The sequence below is a fragment of the Coptis chinensis genome, chromosome 7, assembly GCF_015680905.1.
Source record: "Coptis chinensis isolate HL-2020 chromosome 7, ASM1568090v1, whole genome shotgun sequence".
In the NCBI taxonomy this organism is placed as follows: domain Eukaryota; kingdom Viridiplantae; phylum Streptophyta; class Magnoliopsida; order Ranunculales; family Ranunculaceae; genus Coptis; species Coptis chinensis.
Window position 1 is genome coordinate 16,899,139 of NC_141462.1, and position 21,004 is coordinate 16,920,142.

A 21,004-nucleotide genomic window follows, 5' to 3' on the forward strand; every position below is an offset into this window, starting at 1 on the left:
CGCCCACATATAATGCAGTTTTATTGCAAATACTAAATCCATTTGTTGAATATATAATCCTTGGTCCTGGGGGAAAACTAAAGAAAGAAAGAAAGAAAGAAAGAAAGAAAGAAAGAAAGAAAGAAAAAACAAAAAAATGAAGAGAAAGGGAACACTTTATAAACGAACTTTTGATTTGGCAAAACAACAAAAGCATGCATGTGAGACTGATATACTTGGTGTCTACACAAAGTGGTGTTGGAATTTCTAAAAAGAAAAATAAAATCTTACCCAATAACCTTGTCTTTTTGCAGTCACGAAGTCAAAATTGAAACCCATCTTTAGACATCTCTTAAGATTTTTTTTCAAACAAATAGTTGACACAGGAGTCAGGACTATAAGACACCTAGCATGAAATAGTCCCCTAGATGTTCTTGCCAATATAATACAAACTTGATATCAGCTGCAAAAACATATATAAATACTGAATAAAATAAACAACATATTGAAAAGAAAAGGTTTTGTTTATGAATTGAAAATAGGATAAAGTAATCATTTTGTGACAGGAACAAAAGTAATGGAAGACATACTTGCAAATATTTTGTCGTAATGACTAATAATGATGAAGATGAGAAAGATGATGCGGAGGATAGCAACCCTCTTCCAATCCTTCTTGACATTATCAAGTACCCCTGTCTTGCAAAACTGGTAGTCAAACAACAGATTCTCAGTCGTCCAAGTAGTACATTATGCATAAGTACATTGTCTTAAGCCTACACCCTTGGAATGTTGTGCATACTGTGGGCTCCCTGCAATACAAATTCTATAAGAAGCAAAAATAAATAATAAAAATAAACATATCATAACTGAAGCTTTTTACATGAACAATTGGTTGGAAGAGAAAACTGAAAATAAAAATAAAGTAAATGAACCAAACAGGTTACCCGTGAACTACACTTGCTTTTTAGAAACCGTATACAAATCAAATGTAAAGAACCCATGCTTGGACGAAGAGAGGTTCTACACTGCAAATTCATACTTTCTTAGTTTTCATATTTTCGCCACTAAAACTTCAGATCCAAGTTTAGCTTTAGATGGGTCAGGTCATCATGTGTCCATTATTAAGAATGCTACAGACAATTAGTCTTGAATCAAAGAGTATATTTTGAATCAAAAAGTTGAAGGAGCTATAATCTCTTTACTGCAACACCTTATGCTAGTTTCCATTAGATGGTTTTTTATTTTTCCTTTTTTTTTCAAATGTCACTGATTGCGAGTTCTTTCTACTTGAGGCTGATTCTCCTAGTGTCGGAAAGAGGTCTTTGAGAGGCTCTAGAGGTTATTTCTTTGTTTTAAGGATGGATAGGTCAAAAGAATCAGAATCGGAGATGCAATTAATAACAACACATCACGGAGAAACCACAATTATAGAAGAGGGACGATGGAGACCGCCTAGACCGCCCACAACATATTCTCGCGGTTGGTGGACCTTTACATTACTCAAAATACCAAATCCACGAAATGAACCCAAAGGCTTCAGGAGTCATCCTTATAGTTCAGTAGTTCGTAATGAGCCCGGAGGCTCGGGAGTCATCCTTACAGCTTCAGAAGTTCAGACCGAACCCGAAGGCTCTAGGAGTGATCCTTACAGCTCAGTAGTTTGTACTATTGGCCACATCCTAGAAAGTGGTGGTTTCACCGCAGGTAAAGGAGGTCTACTACTCTATGCTACTTTGTTGAAACGGGTAATGCAGAAGGATCTACCACGTTACCTCAAATTGGAACACGTAATGCTCCACACAAAGGAGGGTTAGTCAAGAAGGATATACCAATTCATCACGCTCGGGAACAGCAATGCTTCAATCCAATATATGAGCTCAAATACTAAGATTCTGTTAAACGAAGATAAAGGACAAACCTTAGCACCCCGGTTCAGTGGTCTTAGAGATGGTCATGGAATTCCACCACTCAATGCTACTACTCTTGCAACTGACTACCAAACTGAGCTGCTAATAAGGTTTGACCTTGTGCAGATGCAAGTATCCTGCGTATTAAAGCTATTTTACCCATAAGAGAGTGAGAAAAATCTTTAGTTTCTTTAAAACAAAAAATCTATAATTTGTTAACCGGATAGATGAACGCAAAAGAAAATAGGCAAACTATCTGAATAATATTTGCATTGCATTAGAAAGCAAAGTAAAACAATTACCACCATTCTCGGTCCTTGAAGATCTTCAATGTTTAGAAATTTTACAAATGACAGTAAAGACCGAGCCTTAAATCCTTGTTGTAAGTTCTCAAATAAGTTAGTAATATATACTAAGAGTAACTTCGCTTGCAATGGGTTAAGAGGTTAAAATATCATCTCCGCCTTCATGAGAGAATAATACTGAATCATCAGTTTGTGGGATTCATAAGTTGGATTAAAATCATTAAGAAATGAAATATGTAATAAGCAAGTATTGCCAAGACATCTCTTACCTCCTCAAACACCAGACGTGGAGAAAGACATCCCGATGCAAGCCAAAGAGAGAATTTTGTTGAATAATCAGGTCCTAACATTCCATTTCTTGTCTCTTTGTAAACCCTAATCAAATCCTACATGAAGAGTTTAATAGAATCTAATAATCATGTAATCTTTTTCATAAACATTTACCAAATTTTAAGACGATATAGATTATGGCGCCAAGACACATACTGGATATAAAAACGTTGGTGCTGAAATTTCTATGAACAAAAAAAAGATAGAAAATGAATATTGGATGTATAAGGGCACTCACAGTTAGAGGAACTTAAGTTACTCAACTCTTTGGTGCACTAATACATGCACTTGCAAGTAAAGGGTGGGATCTAATCGTTCATGCATGTATGCTTTTCTCAGGACATTACCACAACATGTATACTTCTCCTAATAACACTACACTCATCACTAAAAACTATGTTTCATCACAAAAGTATACAATAAATTATTTCATTTTTCCTACTTGCCAAAAATTAACTGTAGATTTCCATAATTTCTTAAAGGGAAAGGAAGACAACCTTTACGCACATTGAAGAGACATTGAAGGGAAGATCAGAATTTCTCTTGTCTTTTTTCTTTTATTCATACTTAGTTTGGTCTTACTGAAAATAAATCCAACGGAGAGACTTGGTCACAGATAAGTTGAAAGGTATATCTCATTTTCTTAAAATGTAATGCAACGCGTTTACACTTTGTACATATATTTTCAATTTTTCAACAATGCATCTTTAATTCAGAAACAATATGCAATTCCATGCCAAGAAAGTTATAAGGAGCAATTTGTTACCTTAATCCAAAAGTACTCATTGACTCGCTTCAATCTTTGACTTTCACCTCCAAGACAAGACATACCTTTGCTCACCTACATCTCATAAAAATAGCAGAGAAACACGGGTTCAAGAGGATTCTCTTTCAACCTCAACTCGATGGATAGAATACGGGGGCCGTTTTCATACATAATGAGTCAATTTATTTTGAGATTATTGGATATAGAAGAAAGTAAAATGTTGAGATTAGCTTCATGTGCTGTTAGTTGTGTAATTCCCTTGTAAACATACCTTAGTAACATCGGTTTAAAGGTCGAGGAAGAAAAGTCACAACAAAGTCAATGCTAGAAATTTCGATGATGGTGATACTTCTCTTGGTAGGCTCAAGAAAGACTTAGTGAAATAGTGATCAGAGTCAAGATAATTGTTTCTTCTAATCAATTATCATAGTGGAGGAGAGTGGAAAGTGTATCATATGAATGGAGAGCATATATTTGATGTTGAGTTGTCTTCTTGAGGGTACATAGATCGAAAAAAAGATTCTGAAATTTTATAGAGAAGTCTTAATGACGGGTTAGTTTCGGAGGATTAGTTTCGAGAAAGGGGTTCTCGATTCCTATAACGCCTTCCAGGCCATGGAGAACATAACTAATGAGTTAACCGTGTCAAATTGGTTTGTAATCGAAGTCTTTGTGATCCAGTGAATCCCTTCCCATGAGATCGCTTTTTTTTTTCAGAATTATCCGGGTGGCTAGTTCTAACGAAGACCGAACAATGATGAAGACCCTTTGATTGTCTTGTCATCTAGTTTCTCAAGTTCTTCTTGGATGAAAGATTTTGGATCGACATGAGAAGACAAAGGTGGGAAAGCTTGGAGTGCTCAATCTCTGCTTCTGACTTTCAATGCATCCGAAAGAAGTGTCGGGGTTCCCGAACCAAAGCACCATAGCTATCGTCCTCATAGATTCCAATGACTCTACGCCATCCGTAACAGCCAACAATGGGGATATAGATGAAATACGGATGCTGAAATCAGCTTGAAATGTGTTGTTTGTTGTGTAATTTGCTGTGTAGTAGCAAAGAATAACAAACCAAAAAGTCAAGACCTGGAAATTTCTTATCAGTGATACTTATCTTGGTAGGGTCCGAGTGAAAATGGAAGTATGCTTGGTATTTTCATGAAGGATGGACATCTTCAAACTAAAGTACTGGACCTTCGAGGCTTACTTTTCCGTGAATGGTCTTGTTAGGGGGAATAATGTTTGGGGATTTTTCGAATTGGTGGTGGAATGTTAATAACCCCATTTTGTCTTTGGATAGGTTACCACCGAGGTATATAGCCGAGTTCTACGCAAGTTTACCAACTAAACCGAAATCGAGATGAAAGAGAGAGAAGTTGGGAGGCCGGAGCGTATAGAAGGATTTTTTTCGTATCAAATTTTTTTTTTTTTGGTTTAAATCGCAGAGTTTTTTAGGTTTAGGTTTGATCACTTTTCTGGAGTTTCGACTTTCGGGTTTCCAATTTCTGCAGTAGTGTGGGGTTTAATGGTTTTTTTGTTAGGGAGATAAATATTATTACTTGATAGAGAAAGGAGATTTAAACAATACAAGGAGGTTGTATAAGGTTTATTTAATTTATTATTATTTTTTACTTTGAGGAGTCCATAGAAAATTAAAAATAAATTAGGGAGATTTAAACAAATCTGGAGAGGTGTGACTAATTATTATTCTATCCAATTTTTTAAGAGCCAATCATATTGCTCTAGGTGCAAAATAGAGCGATATGGTGAGGAGAGAGAATGTGCGCGAGCTTTTATATATATATATAGATAGATGTTCACGGCCTATCATTCGCTGCTTTATTAGAAAACCTGAAAACCCGACCCAACCTGGGTAGTAGGGCTTGGGCTGAAAATTTCATGGCCGACTAGGATTTGGTCCCAGGCTCGCCGGGTTGATACATTTGAAACTCGGGTTAGGCCTCAACCCGACCCAACCCCTACTAAAAACAAAAAAATTCCAGTCCCTGGAAATTTTGTCAAGAATGAAAATGGAGAAAGCAAGGCATGCGTTGGAGTTAACCCAAGAAGAAACAGAAACAGTGTCTGGACTCAAAGTGAGTCAACACGAACCCGGACACGAACAAAGTTTCTACGAAGAATTTGCCCTAAAAGGAATCCGGGTTGACCGAGTCGAACCTGGTTTAATCGTTTGCACCTTCAAAGTCCCTTCTAGACTCACTGTAAGACGAGCCCCATCTCTTAAATGAATATTTTTTTTCCATTTTCATGGTTTTTAAGACATGTTATTATTGTAAATTCATTATTAGCCAAATTAAGCCGTATTTTTTTCACGGAACAATGAGTTTGTGAGCACTGTATATTGATTGAACTTATTAGGTAAGTCATTTGGTTACTAAGTGTTGCATCAATTTTCAGTTATGTACTAGAAATAAATTGGATACTATATGATAATCAAGTGTATCTCTGATTGGCAAACCTGGTCTGCATGTAATTTTGGACAGGAAGTATTTCTTTTCCCTTTTAGTGCTACAAGTTTGTTAGGGTTAGGAAGGCCACCTGCTTTAAAATTAGAGGTAGACTTTATCTTCTTTGTCCCCTTTACAAAGTTGCCAAGTTGCTCATCATGAGGAGGTAAGAAGTAATTACGGTCTTGATTCAAGTCAAGACTAGCTAGGTGTCTGCTTCTGTATATGTCTCTGCACAGACATGAGCAACCGTAAGACACGGAAAACTATTAGCCAATCCTTCTATAGCCTTACTGAGAGTCTGAGACTAAGACACTACCAAGATGGCTTCCTTATTCGTGTAAGTATATGAGTCGCTACTAAGGAAGCAGAAGTGGGAAAATAAACTGAATTAAAGAAGGCAAAAGTGAGGTACAGGACAGAGTAACAAACCCCTTTGTAGATTTTGTTCTGTTTTGTCCCATCCTTTTAGTTTGAGAACTTCGAGATGCTATAATCTGTTGACGCATCTACCCTTTTTTACTGCTTACATTTGTTTCAGTCATCCTCTTGCTTATGAGTGTAACAGACCTACTTTGGAAATGAAAAATAAATTACTTAAAAGGGAACATTAACAAGAAGCTAAACCTCCCTATTTTATTATGCTCATTTAAAATCACTAACTGAATTTCTGACACACCTTCTGTTCCAACAATCTGGTAAGACAATAATGCTCCAATGCAGGTAAGTTGTTTAATGGATTAAAAAGAAAGGATGACCAAGGTTCCTAGCCGTATCAAAATGAATAGTGGTTTAAGTAGCTCCATTCTTTAAGCAAAACTGATGAATATGCTACCTGGCTCTTATTGTTAAGTAAAACTGGTGAATGTGCTGAGTAACTGGCTCTAACACTAAGCAAAACAGATAAGTGTGCTAACTGGCTCTATCGTTAAGCAAAACTGATGAATGTGCAGCTGGCCTTTTCTTAATTACCATAATGTTTGGCACTATATTGATTTCTGAATCATTTGTGCAGAATGCAACTGGAAATTTTTCTTCGGGTGCCATTGCAAATCTAATTGATGAGGTTGGAGGTGCTGTAGTTCATATTGAGGGTCTTCCAATGAATGTTTCAGTGGACATGTCAATTTCCTTCCTGTCAACTGCCAAGATCTATGTAAGATAGACATTCCTTGACTCTTTCAATGTTCTTTCTTTTTCTTCAAGAAGTTAATGACGTAATATATAGAGTTGGAAATCAAGAGCACCACCGGACATAGATCATGTGTTCCTTCTAGCAATCTCATCTGAACTACGCTGTATGAAATGAATTATGACCAAACTTTTTTCCAATTTCTATGGAAAATTTCGTAAGTAGGGCATGTAACGTACACGTGTTTATACTAACATTGCTCTTGAAATGGCAGGATGAGTTGGAGATAATATCAAGAGTTTTAGGGAAAAAGGGAGGCTACTTTGGAACTAGTGTTCTCCTGAGAAATAAAGCAACTGGGGAGTTGATAGCAGAAGGTCGACATTCATTACTTGGTAAACAAGCTAGCAAAATGTAATTTTGTGTACGACTTTGTAATTGTCGGCCTTGAAGACAGCCTTCTGTAATTAGCATTCCAAGATATTATTTATTTCGTGGGTTAATTGTTAAGGTTTATTGTGATGTCATTTGTCATTAGAAAAAGAGTGGCAATTGGTACGATTTTTCACGTGTAAGAACATCCAATGCTTTATTCAGACAGCAAAGCTCATCAAGTATTCAAGTCCGTATAGAACATTCTACGTTTTGTTCAGGCAGCAAAACTCATATGAAGTTCTTATAAACATGAAAGAAGTTCAATGACACAGTAAAAGGAAAATTATACAATATGGCATGGCATACCCAAACAGATAGAAACGACCTGCATTCATCACCTTAGGCAGGTACAACTATTGTTTTCCTGATCTCCTGTTCGATGATTTTTCAGAAAGAGCACAGCATAACTTGATTTATCCGTAGATAAAAAAATGTAGTTTCCTGTTTCCTGGTTATATCAACCATGTATAACTGTATTGTATATATTGTTGCAAGGTTCCATACATGTTTTGCAAATAAAAGTAAATAAGTATAAAAAAAAAAATAAGAGGAGAAAGCAGTGAAATAAATCAAATAAAGTGAACATTATTTTGGTTTCACTGTAATATGGCGCAGTTGTCATGTTACAGTGAAACCAAATATAAAGTGAACATTAATATGGTTTCACTGTAAAAACTGGTGTTTCGCTTCTTGCATGTTCATGGACACATGGGAAGCTGAAGGATATGCTTTCAAGGACTCCTTACTAACCATAATACATGTGAATTATAGGTATGAATTGGTTCTTTCTACAGTTTATCATACATGGGAAACACTAGATGGGCCTCATTTTTTTCATAGTTAAATTCAAAACGAGCTGAATCTGAAGACATTAAAAAGAAAAGTGTCTTATTAATCGACCAATAGCATCGAAAGGCCGAGTACCTAAAGAGTTTGTATGTATTACTGTATCGTTCATTTCTGTAATGCACCAATCTACTATTCAAAGAATTGTATTTACACTCTTTCAGAGATCTTAAGAACATTATAGAACCAGTGGTTTTCTAATGATCTACGTGAGCCTTTTCATTTGGTGGATAAATTCTTCTTCACCAGTTCAAGAACTTGACACGAGAGACTTTCGGCAAATTTTCCTAACAAAGCTTCATATCTCAAATCTTCCGCTCTGGCACTTGAAGAACTTTTGGAGTGCAATATATTACCAAGTGACTGGAATTTCTCTCCAATCACAGGATGAAGTTTTGCAGCCCAATCATTGAAATCAGTTTCAGACCCATATGATGCACCTTCTCTACTAACATTACTTTCCAATGTGGAGAATAACTGTAATGCACTCTCTACAGCAGCACCTACTTTGAGCAGCGCATCCTTACATGCAGCAACTTTTTTCAGTGTCACAGTTTCCTCTGAATTGCACCCCTGATCCTTCATGTTTGTTTCTTCTAACGCTGTTTGTTCAATCATAGAGCAATTAGTTTGATCAATCTGTTGGAGAACGCAAGCATTACTTGGCAATTTTTCTGTAGAGATTTGTTCATCCTGTAACACACAGCATATCACAAGGATCAAAATAAAGCCAGCCACAAAACAGATATTTGTGCTTCCCACTAACACAAACTACGATTTTAACATGATGATGATCACTTTTAAGGAGAACAAATCTGTATAGATATATTTGAGAAGAGATATTGCAACGAACTGCATTGGGACAAATTTAATGCCTTGCTGAAATGAATCTATGGATAAGAAAACTCTAAAGAAACTCCGCGCTAAGATAAACACCCTTTATGTAGACTGAAGACATATAATATGTTTACGGAAATTCAACAGCAAAGCATGTAATATATTTTTTGCTTGTTCTATTAACATTTTTTTCTTTTGCGAGATTAGCAATGATTCCTAATATATGGGAAAGAGTCCTGTCCCTGCGTTAATAAATCAGATGTGATCATATATTCCTCCAGTCTATTGACAGCCAAGAAAGCAGTAAATGTAACAACTCTTCATTTTGTTATACCTGTTTACAAGCATCCAATGGCACCTGGCTTGTTTGATCCCTATATACTGCTTTAGGGGCAATTACATCCAAATTAGTCAAGAATCCACCACCAGTACTTTGATTGGATGTTTCAAACAGTCTCTTGCAGCCTGTAAGATCACGACGGATGACAAAGCGTGCTGAGTAGCTTCTCCTGGCTGACGATCTCCTGCCTTCGATCTAATGAAGAAAGAACATGTAAAGATGAAAAGAATTGATTACTGGACAAACTCTCAGACTAAACCAGGAACAGGTGGAAATCTTGTACTTACCTTCAGTGCATTTGCATTTGATAAATTGCTAAAATGCTTGGAGAAGAGATCATCGTTGAAATTTACTTTGTCAGTGTCTTCATCCTTGCTTATTTCCATTGTGTCTGAATGCATTTGTTCATCTAAACCCTCACAGCATGTCATTGCACTGCTAAGGCCATGAGGATCTTTATTCTTGCACAAATCACCACCATTGCTGTGTCTGACCTGCTCACTTAAATTTAAACATTTTCCATCCTTCTGGCCATAAGGCCCACAAGAGGGATTTACCGAGACCTGATGTGTTAGAATAGGATCTCCCCCTTGATTTGCATGCCCTTGTCTTTGCTCAATTCTTCAAAGGCCGAGTTATCTACTGCATTAGACCAATCACCTCCATTAGAGTAAAAAAGTATGTTCCGTGCTAAAAATTAGCAGACAGTAATTAACATGTGTTATAATGTACAACTAGTGAGAATTGATTTGGTTAGCCACCCTCTCATTCATAAAGGAACCTTCGCTGGGGGTGATCCTAAAAAGTACCTCACTGAAGTGTTCAATTTGGGATTTTTCAGTAAAATAGTAACTTGCAATTCAAGCAAAACCACTTCAATTCATGGCACAGTATACCACCAAGTGAGATATTCCCTACATGCAAACCACCCAGTTCTAGACGTGCATAAATTGAAGTCAGGAGGGAATTTCTCTTCCATTAGAGTGAAAAAGTATGTTCCATGCTAAAAATTAGCAGACAGTAATTAACATGTGTTATAATGTACAACTAGTGAGAATTGATTTGGTTAGCCACCCTCTCATTCATAAAGGAACCTTCGCTGGGGGAGATCCTAAAAAGTAACTCACCGTATTGTTCAATTTGGGATTTTTCAGTAAAATAGTAACTTGCAATTCAAGCAAAACCACTTCAATTCATGGCGCATTATACCACCAAGTGAGATATTCCCTACATGCAAACCACCCAGTTCTAGACGTGCATAAATTGGAGTCAGGAGGGAATTTCTCTATCCTCTCAAATAGACGTTCTACACCATATAATTAAATGGTCACTGAAATATGCAAAGCAAGCACATAATCAAATTTTAAAGACCACTGTCTTTGGTGACCAGAATTTTCATAAACACAGCACATGCATCTGACACATACACACATCAACACGCATTTAGTTCTGACTTCTGACTAGAAGATATTTGTCGGATAATATTTAAGAGTTACTGTTTGAACTTACGTAAATTTGAAGGTGAGACAAACAACTTCACATCCTCAAAATTTCTTTCCTTTGGAGAATCCAGCAGGTCATGATAAACAGTGTGAATAGTGAGCCAGCGCTTGTCCATAGCAAAGCTGCTACAACACAAAAAGGAACTGTGAGGTGACATGTCTTGGAACATCTTTCTTTAACCATAACACGATTTCAAGGATGAATACCGTGAAATGTCATCAGGAAAGGGTGAACTTCTACTGGTGTCGCTATCACATGAGCTTTTTGATATGTTAGTGGGACATGTGTCACTGACCGCCAAGTCCTGTTTACTTGGAGTATGGACACTTATACAACAAGATACTGCAGAAGTTCTGTTGTTATCTTTTTCTGGCATGCCAGTGGAGCATACTTCGCTGACACCCAAGTCTTGTTGACATGGCTGAACTCCATTGGGCTCCTTAGTAGCAAAAGTGTCACCATAACTAGCCATCGAAGATGAAAGAAATTCTGGTTCTTGTTCCTGAAGAAAAACATAAGCACAATCGATAATTAAAACCAAACGACAAATAGGTACTGGTAATATGGAAATTAACCTGAGGACCTGATAAACTTGAAATATTTTATATAAGATTCAACTTTACACATACTCAGATTGAGAATACATCTCCAACTTTTTTCCACTCGACCAAAAAAAATTATAAACTATGGGGAACATGAGGTAAACTTGACAAGATCAAGGGCCTCCTACATAATGTTCGCATCTCCACATTTTTATTTACTTATAAGTTTGAATGTTCCTAATTTCCAAAGCTTAACTTTCTAACTGAGGAAAGTAATTCCCTATGATTTATCTGAATTTTCAAGAGAATCTTTTAAGTCTGAAGGACCTCATTTCAGGTTAAAGTGGAAAATATGAAATGTTAGTTACGTATGTGGATGCTGGGGAAAACTACCAACTGTACAGTTATATTTATTTCCCACAGAGGTCATGCCTCAATGGAGGACAAGGTTAAAACAACCAAGTTGATCATTTAATGGAAATGTAGGATCAGGGCTTATACTAGGGACGCAGAGTTTGATAAAGAGGGTGCCAGACTTTCTTTTACCGGTAAAGAGGGTGCTTTCTTTACTTTTTTTTTTATTTACTTTCCATCTTCTTTGTTTTTTAAATTTTTTTCAATTGATAATACCCCCCCCCCCACCCCCCCACCCGAACCTCCTTTATCCAGCTTGAAACTAAAATGCAGCTTCGAGTTTCGACCAATAATGCACCAGTGGTCATTATAGTGTTATTTGTATAAAACGCACCTCTGACAAAGTGGATTCAGGATGTCCTGGTAAAATCTCTTTACTTGTAACTTTGGTTTGTGCCCAATTTGGAAGTCTTGAGATGCTAAATCTAAAGTCTGAGACTTCTTGGAAAAGCGTTCTCTGGCCAACTTGGTCAAAATTTTCCACCACTGGCAAGTCTCTGGAATCATTGAACAGTAGATCAACCCCATGTAACATGGATGTATTTGAAGTTCCTTTTTTGTGCATGCTTGTTGGCAACAGAGGAGCAGCTCGTTCCAGCATCCTGTGCAACATTTTTGAAGACAAAAGAGAAGGCAACTTCCACACAAAAATGCATCCATCACCACCTACCTGAAGTAAGAATCATCTTGAACACATCAAGCTAATTAAGAATAGCTGCATGCCAATATCCAGAATAAGTCTAGGAGAGAAACAACGGCATTACAACATTACATTGAAAACAAATACTAAAGAAATCATTGATTATAAGTATTAGTTCATTTTGTTACTACATCTCTTGACCAGTCATGGAAACTTCAAAAGCAAGAAGCAGTTCGAGAAGCCATTGGTTTTAATTAGGCAGCAAAATTTAATCTGGGTTATGTTAAATAATAAAACTACCAAATATCATCACTTTAGATTGAGTATATGTCAATATATGCACTGACACAATCCTGAATTATATCATCACAAATTAACAATGGACTTAAGGAGCAGAAAAGGGCTTACAGAAACTATGTGCTTGCAGTCAGGTAAGAAAATGATGCCAGTTATAACTTCACCATGCCCCAGTACTTGTGTGACTAACTCTCCGGTAATAAAATCATACATGCACATAGACTTGGTAGAGTAAGAGCAAACCAGATAGCTGCCGCTTGGGTCCATACATACCTGTAAAACAGAGTTACTTTACTTAAATTTTCTTTTCATGTTTTGTTTTTCTTTTTGGGTAAAAAGATCACTGTAACAAATAAAATTGTGATAGAGGCGATTCACCTTTATTGGTTCTCCAAAATCTCCACCTTGCTTAAAAGTTTTAACAAGCTTCCCAGTAGAAATGCTAAATGTATTAATCTTCTTATCCTGTTACAGAAAAAAGTTATCCTTGACTTGACTCGTGATATAGGATTGTAGGGTAGTCATTCACTGGCCCAGAAAAATAAGATACCAAATAGACTATTGCTCTAGAGTCTAGGCGTGATGCATGATCATAACCATCCAGTTCATGTCATCCTAACCGATGAGCAAGAAAATGAAAGAAGCCAATAGTGAAAAGATGGACACCGTCCTAGAATAGCAATTAGCAACTAAGTGGGTCTTGTTTCCCTTCAACTTTTATGTGCAGATGTGCTTGCCCACCAGTGGTCACTTTTTAGTAGTACCCGAAGGTCCAAATTACCTACAAATGGTACTTAAATTGCAACAGTTATTCACATGTAGACTATAATTTTGACCTGCCCAACAGTGACAGCAACTTCAGTTATAGGATCTATAGCCATATCATAGACAGTGCCATGAGATGCAATTTGATGATGACAACGTGAAGTCTTACACCCAATATCTGCTTCTGCCACATCACGGAACACAAGAGATCTGTGGGGAAGATGATAAATAGGTTAACTCCTATTTCTCAGTTTCAAAGATTACATATCGAAAAATGGAAAGACAACAGAATTACTTAGAGAGCTCACCTATCAGCACTGCAACTTAGAATCTTACGCCCATTGCATGCAAACCTCACAGAGGTAACAGCAGCAGAATGATCATCAAGACTTTCAATGAGTTGAAAATCCCTGATTTAAAGAGTATATCAGATAATGCACACCTTCAGAAACAATACATACCCTTTAAGTCATGAAGTTAGACCTTTCGACATCATACAGGTGAATCATCCGATCTCTACTTCCTGAAGCCAGCAAGTAGCGTCCAGTAGCAGTATTGTTGTCGCTCGGCAAGCTAAAAGTCAGTGAGAGGATTTCTGCTTCATGAGCATCCTGCCAGAGTAGCATAGTTAAAATGGTTATATTTTTTAATATTTCTAACCTGGTTAAGGAATTGTGTATAGAACCTTACAATTACCTGAATGAAAGTGTAATCACCGGTGTTCAGGTTATAAACATGTAGGTTTCCCTGAAAATCACCAGCAGCCAGATACTTTCCATCTGAACTAACTGCCATTGAACGAAATCCTTGGGTGCTAAGTCCTAACTCCACAACGTCACGTTCAAAAATTCCAGCACCGACTGCGGAGTTAACAACTAAAATATCAAAGATTGATTTAGCACTGCTAGCAATTGCACTGGTTTCCATTCATGGATGGCAGAAAATGGATATAGAACAAATTTACCAAACCAAAAGGTACACTATGTTCCAAACCATAAAACCACTTAGTTTGTGTCACAGAAAGGTTGGGTGAACGAGACAAGACATCGATTCATGTCGGTAGATCCTTTCACACCAATGGTAAAGCTGGGTACAAACTGGAATACAAGATAGAGATCCACGCACATGGTTTCTGAGCATCAGGGCATGTTCTAAAATCCAGGTATTGACTTTTGAACTCAACGTCCACTCTACTAGGTACTTCGGTACTCTAGCCTTATTCATTTCTTTGTTTATCATTATTATTTATTTTTATTTTTTTGGGGGGAGGGGTGCTTGATCACAAATTGAGACTTTCAATGACAGAGCTTACCCAGATGTATAGCTCCCGTTTTGTCAGTATCAATAGGATTTCCATCAATGTTTTCATTAATAGAAACTTCTTGTCTGTCATTCTGTTTAAGCTCCAAATGCAAAGCAAGGTCCCACAACCTGATAGTACCATCTGTAGAACATGTGGCAAAAGAAACTCCACCACAACAACCTCTAGCAACACATGCAAGAGTAGGGTCGTGCGTATTTTCACACGAGAGGTTCTTAACGTCCCATATGCATGCACTGTGTGAAACAAGCACAGTGCACCTACTAACCTGAGAAAGAACACCAGTTTGCCACATCAAATTGTAATCTGTTGAAAGTTGAAACTAAGCTAAAATACAGAAGAAAGGTGGGAGGAAGGGGGTTGAGAACCCAGATGGGAATGTTATATGTCCTGAAGAAGAAATAAAAGAACAATGTAAACAAAAACAAACAGAAACAGACGTTTCCAAATTTTATAAAAGATTACCTTCTTTACATCACGCACATCCCATATATAGAGATTGTGATTTCCATAAACAACCACTGGAACATGAAAAAACATACAATGTCAGTAGGGGACTCATTACATGATAGAGATCAGACTATCTACAACAGAGAGGAGGGTTCAAAACCAAAACCATCTCCTTCAATTAAATATACACCAAATAAACACAACACAAATTCTTATTAATTACTTAAACAGAAGTTCCTAGTTTTTGGATTATGTTGTAATTGGTAAATATGTCGTCCTGCCTGTTATAGGAGAGTAGTATTCATACAAAAAATTCTTAACACTCACCAAGCTTATCAGAGGTGGCGAATTGGCAAGCTATTGCATCAGGGATAGGGGGATCAGATTCAAAATGCTTATGAGAGGTTCTTGTATCGGAGGTCGTATCTGTTGAATCCTGTGTTTCTTTTAGTTCAGAATATTGCAGACTTCCAGAGAAACTGAGGGTTTCAATGGAATATAATTGAACAACTCCATTACTGCATGCACATGCAACAAACTTGTCCGATACAGACAGCGCAAATCCTTTTCCAGCCTGAAAATAATATTTTGAAATTGTTAAAACATGGTAACATACATGCAGCATGCCAGCATAGGAATAAATTGAATAAAATAAGTTGGTGAAACCCTGACAAAGTAGCACTGGTTAGCAAAGTGTAAATATTTGTCCCAGAAATCTCCCCTTCCAATAACTAGGCAATACATGTACTGAATATTGCATTTTCAATATATGCAGAAATGCTAAAAGCCTTTTGACTTCCCTTCTAAATTGAAATACAGGATAGAGCCACAGCAGAATTCTAGTGGACTCGGACAAAATGCAAATCAGAAAAAACATTCTAACAATGCAGATTTCTAGTTGACTCTTTTACTTGTAGTGCCTTGCCACAGCTTTCCCAAGTGACCTTGTGAATTTTTAAAGCATCATTAGATACACGGCACGTACCTTTAGATGCACTGTCCTTTTCATCGAGAACCCAGAATCAAGAAGGCACAGAACACCTGTAATTGAAGTTGAGAGAACAAGAGACTTTCATATTTTATCCAACTTATTTGAAGAGATACAGTAACTTCAAAGGAGACAATACCTGTATTTGTCAATGCAAATATAGAATAAAATTCAGCAGCCTGATCACTGCCAACAGTGATGGGAGCAGTCCAGGGACAAGATGCTACGGATATAAATGAGCTGCCTTTCTGACAACCAAGAATAGCAGACTTTCCATCCAGTGCTTGCAAGCCTGCCCCCACACTTGAGAGAGACCGTGTAGATGATTCGACATGCCAATACTTCAGGTGTTTTTTTCCAGCTGTAATAAAAAAGTTTGCATTTGACGAGAAGCTGACACTTGAAATGACTGAACATGATGAACTCGATTTAAGCTTGGTAACAAGCTTCCTACTGCGCCAGTCCCAAAGACATATGTGTCCATCATGCGGAAATCCAACAGAAACTAGGTATTTTCCTGAAAATGTAGATGCATGGGAAACTGCATGTCAGTCTGAGTCATGGCAGAGGAAGGGGGAGGATGATATGGGAGACATGTGTGAGTTCTAGTCGACTGCTTTAAACCAACCATCAGGTGAGAAGGCAATACATGTCACCCCGTAGCGATGGACCTTAAGTTCAACAAGCAACGCTCCACTAGAGCAATCCCATACCAATACTGCTGGTTGATGCCCTGACTGCCATGTTAGACACATATAACAAAGAAAATCAAGCAGGAAAAAGTTGTGATTGTTCTCTAATAAATCACAGCTAGGATTTAACTGAATTGTACAATATAATGCTGAAACATGGATATGATCTGATCATAGAAAGTGTTTGTGAATCGCTTAATCTCTGCAACAGGGATAGGTTACACTAATATAGTTCCATGCATTAATAGTGCCTAAACCTTCATGTCCACCAACAACTCAGACAAATTGTTTACTTGACCCTAACACAATGGCAAGCTGAAGTTTGCAAACATAGCACAAAATATCAGTATAACAACCTTCAAAAAGTAAATATCATATAGGATGAATTTTTTTTGGTATTAGTTGTTCAACATTAGTACAGTAATACCTACTTCTCCAGCTGCAATAATTCCGCCATCTTGATTACAAACCGCAACACAGCTCAATGGTTTAGGCGTACGAGATGAAACCATAAGATGTGATTGAGTACCCAATTCCACATTGTAAACTACAACAATACATCCAGCTAAGTAAACACACTCCCCAGTTAAATTGTTTGAACTCAATCCATTCGCATTCTTCGTTGTCAGTCCAATTATTTCTTCCAAAACCAACTGCCACACATTCAATAAAAAAAAAAAAACTAAATTAGGGTTTTAAATAAATGAGGGTTTTGGTGAATTTGATTATATACCTTTGAGGATGCATCTGTTTTCTTGTTGGGTTTACGTTGGTTTTTCATGTTGTGCATTTACGAAGCTACCCTTTTTTCAAGAAGAGAGGTTTTGAAGGTCAGTGGAAATGAGGAGAGGGATCTTTCCTTTTTGTTTAGTTAAGGCGGGAAGTACGTTTGATGACATGAATAGTTTTCAGATATACCCATCACTAATTAGAGAATTATACTTTACCCCCTCTTTTGTTTGAAATTACTCAAATTAAGTCGACTCGGTCAAGTTATTAAAGGAGATAATAAAAATAAAAAGGATCAGTTAGACTTACCCCCTATTCTGGGGGGGGGGTATCACTAATATTTTTTAAAATAGGGGGATAACACTAATTACAACTATTAATAGAGAGGGTAAGATCCAACAGAACTTGGATGGATGTCAGACGGAGGGGGGGGAATCTTGATATTTACAAATGTGGAGCTTTTATTATAAAGTGGTGACAAAAGTGAAGGGGTTGGACAAATTAACCCAATAAAAAATGGCATAGTGTACTTTCATAAAAATCATAAAAAGAGTTGGAAAGAGGCTTCCACAATTATTAAGAATTGTGGACTGTTCATTTTCACGATTTTTGATATTACATTTGACAAGTTTATAAAAAAAAAAATTATTTTGATTTTTTGTGACAATGTTTAGAATAGTTAGGAGATCATATCTATAAAATTTAGGCTAATCTAAAACTTATAAATGTCCTATCGATTTTGAGTTTGTTTACGTGTTTTTTTAACATTTGTTCCTGAAAAATGTAACATAAGGAAAGAAAGTTTTGTTGTCAGTTTGAGAATTGCGAGAAAGTAGTAATGTTATATTAAATGTGTTCAAATTATGATAATGATTTTGTTATGAATGTATTTTTTTTCAATTGAAGTGTTTCGTTGATATAACGAAGTTGATCGAGAAGACACATGGCGTCATGTGCAAGAAAGCATGCAGTGGTGAAGGCTAAACTGGGCGGAAAGGGTTTCAAGTGCAGGTCATTCTTGATTGCAAAGGGTGGAGGAACACGTTGTAATGTCTGAATGCATATCAGTCTTACTGAAAGTGAATGTTTAGTCTTTATATAGTACAGATCAGTCTGGGTGACAGAGTATGGTCATCACTCATCAGTATTGTAAATTGAACAACTTATTGTTTTTGTTCTTTTCTAATCTTTCTTCAGTGTCATGCTAATAAGTTTTAGCTTGTATAGATACAACTGAAAATGATTGTTCTCTTTGTATGTGGATGGTTCTTCCTTTGTTTTTATGTTCTGGGTATTCTAAATTGGTGCAAGCTAAGACTGATTAGGGTTAGTTCCTTGTTATTCAAATTTTGTTCCCATGTTTTTTCTAAGGATGTTTACTTGTGAACTCTGCTGTTAACATAATAAAATGTTTTTTCGTGACTTTCTATTTCTATTATGTATTTTATACTTAAAAACCGAGTTTGTTAGCATAACATTTTTTAGACTTTTTGTCGAAATACTAACGTTTGGACAGCAACAACACCCGCAGGGGTTTGGAACATTACATAGTGAGGCTCTAAATTGTAATGTAAAGGATTGGGAAGTTTGAATACTCTTTCTAAGCATGGGGCATGTTATTCTTCAAAATCCTGCAACTCTATTCATTTTCACCACAAAATTGTTCTTAGAGTAGTTTGGACCATAGTACAAAATATCACGCGGGATATAGGTATTTATCGATGGGAAGTTTGAATACTCTTTCTAAGCATGGGCCTGTTATTCTTCAAAATCCTACAACTCTTTTCATTTTCACCACACAAATTGTTCTTAGAGTAGTTCGGACCATAGTACAAAATATCACGCGGGATATATGTATTTATCGATACTCAATTTCTTGATATGTATCATGGATATATCCTTCTCTTTGGGGATATTTTACATTGTTTCACATGTAAATATCGTTGATATATCTAAAATATCGATAAATATTGTAGATATTATGGATATTTCTTAATATATCTTTTGTATTTATTTGAATAGTAAATATTAAATAAAATTGTTACATATACAAAATATCGCAAAATATCTCCAAATATCACAATATATCACCAAATATTATTGAAATTGTCAAAATATCATCGATATATCTCTACGCATATCGCAATATTTTTGTATATATTGCTGAAATTTCAATAGATATTGCGATATTTTGCGATATTTTGTACTATGGTTCGGACTTATGGATTCAAGAATTGTAATTAATTGTTCATTTAATCCAAATCATGCAATAAGTGGTGGATTCTAGGGAAGATTCATCATCCATGGTCATTAATTGTTTCTTCTAAGTTTTATAATATATTTTTGGTATGTCTTAACAGACATCACATGCGTGTGCACTGGACTCGCTTAGTTACTGCACAATGTAGGAATGATGAAGTTGTAGGTCTCACTCTAGATTATGCATCAATTATAAACCAAAGCCAAGGCTTTGAGCATTAGTTAGGTATCCCCAAGCAATATATACATTGGTGGTACTGGTAGTTATCAGGTAAATTCTCGGTGTCAAAAGTGCACATTGTAACAGAGCGGTTAATACATGCGTCATCTCAAAAAACCATACTAGCAAAGGTCTACAAACTAGTCTTCTTCTATCTTGTAAGCTCGTTTTCATTTATTTAATAAATGGTTGGGGTTTTCAGCTCCTAACCTAGCCTCAAAAAAAAAAAAAAAAAAACAACAACGAGTCAATGATGTAATGTTTCATGTTTGAAGCCTGTGAAAGTTAAATTTTCAAATTGATTGTGAAGAAGAAAATGAAATGAAAAAGAGGAATAAATTAAAAATGTCAATTGTGGTGTCTAAAATCACGACCTCTTGATAAAATGGCCCACGGTTATACCAGCTGAACCACATCAAATGTAAATCAGTGGCCATAAGTGAGTGTAAAGGAGCGTTTTAGTTTACCTTTACATACAAGGAGGGAGAGGGAATGGGATCAAATATGGTAAAGACCGAGTTTGTTGATGAGCAAACTGCCTACGTATCTTCTTTTGATTCTGGGGAGAGAGAAAAATCAGGTCTGGCGTAGTTCATATGGGAAGTATTTATAGGTGATGAAAGTGAATCTTAACCCAACACGTGTAGAACGGTCTGAGTAGTGATATGATCTGTTCTAGAGCGATCTCGTAGCTCGTGGACGCGAGCTAGTGATGTAGGTCGGAGAAATAAGTCAGAGGGTGTGGTATTTCCACCATGCTGAGTATGTGTTTGATATTCCTGAATGAGAATATCACTCCCTCACACAGCCCCCTCTCAGTAGGTCGTGCAGTTCATTGA

General features: G+C 36.6%; 2 protein-coding genes across 2 annotated transcripts; one reads left to right on the forward strand and one right to left on the reverse strand.

Annotated features, from left to right (window-relative positions):
* Positions 1 to 5,261: 5,261 nt before the first annotated feature.
* Positions 5,262 to 7,409, forward strand: LOC147486309 (Thioesterase superfamily protein). The gene is made up of 3 exons (XM_086573314.1): positions 5,262 to 5,509; positions 6,771 to 6,911; positions 7,162 to 7,409. Exons 1-3 carry the CDS (start codon positions 5,312 to 5,314, stop codon positions 7,303 to 7,305), a joined length of 483 nt encoding a protein of 160 aa, XP_086429440.1. The 5' UTR covers positions 5,262 to 5,311; the 3' UTR covers positions 7,306 to 7,409.
* Positions 7,410 to 8,193: 784 nt separating this feature from the next.
* On the reverse strand, positions 8,194 to 17,849 carry LOC147486310 (Transducin/WD40 repeat-like superfamily protein). Its single transcript, XM_086573705.1, has 21 exons — positions 17,691 to 17,849; positions 17,389 to 17,610; positions 16,894 to 17,002; positions 16,405 to 16,782; positions 16,263 to 16,318; positions 15,605 to 15,851; positions 15,293 to 15,348; positions 14,819 to 15,095; positions 14,203 to 14,366; positions 13,990 to 14,117; positions 13,815 to 13,916; positions 13,578 to 13,716; positions 13,120 to 13,206; positions 12,853 to 13,014; positions 12,139 to 12,474; positions 11,055 to 11,350; positions 10,855 to 10,973; positions 9,961 to 9,987; positions 9,633 to 9,928; positions 9,340 to 9,540; positions 8,194 to 8,861 (listed from the first exon to the last, which is right to left on the reverse strand). The coding sequence occupies exons 1-21, from the start codon at positions 17,745 to 17,747 to the stop codon at positions 8,388 to 8,390; spliced, it is 3,933 nt and encodes a 1,310-aa protein (XP_086429831.1). The 5' UTR covers positions 17,748 to 17,849; the 3' UTR covers positions 8,194 to 8,387.
* Positions 17,850 to 21,004: the final 3,155 nt, after the last annotated feature.

What these genes read in the sequence shown, in the direction of transcription:
- LOC147486309 (XM_086573314.1), top strand. Translation starts at nt 5,312, where the DNA reads ATGAAAATGGAGAAAGCAAGGCATGCGTTGGAGTTAACCCAAGAAGAA. An exon ending in AAGTCCCTTCTAGACTCACT is followed by an intron (nt 5,510 to 6,770) that starts GTAAGACGAGCC and finishes TCATTTGTGCAG; the next exon opens with AATGCAACTGGAAATTTTTC. An exon ending in TGTCAACTGCCAAGATCTAT is followed by an intron (nt 6,912 to 7,161) that starts GTAAGATAGACA and finishes TTGAAATGGCAG; the next exon opens with GATGAGTTGGAGATAATATC.
- LOC147486310 (XM_086573705.1), bottom strand. Translation starts at nt 17,747, where the DNA reads ATGCACAACATGAAAAACCAACGTAAACCCAACAAGAAAACAGATGCA. An exon ending in CTCGGCCTTTGAAGAATTGA is followed by an intron (nt 9,929 to 9,960) that starts GCAAAGACAAGG and finishes ATCAAGGGGGAG; the next exon opens with ATCCTATTCTAACACATCAG. An exon ending in CAAATGCAAATGCACTGAAG is followed by an intron (nt 9,541 to 9,632) that starts GTAAGTACAAGA and finishes TTTCTTCATTAG; the next exon opens with ATCGAAGGCAGGAGATCGTC.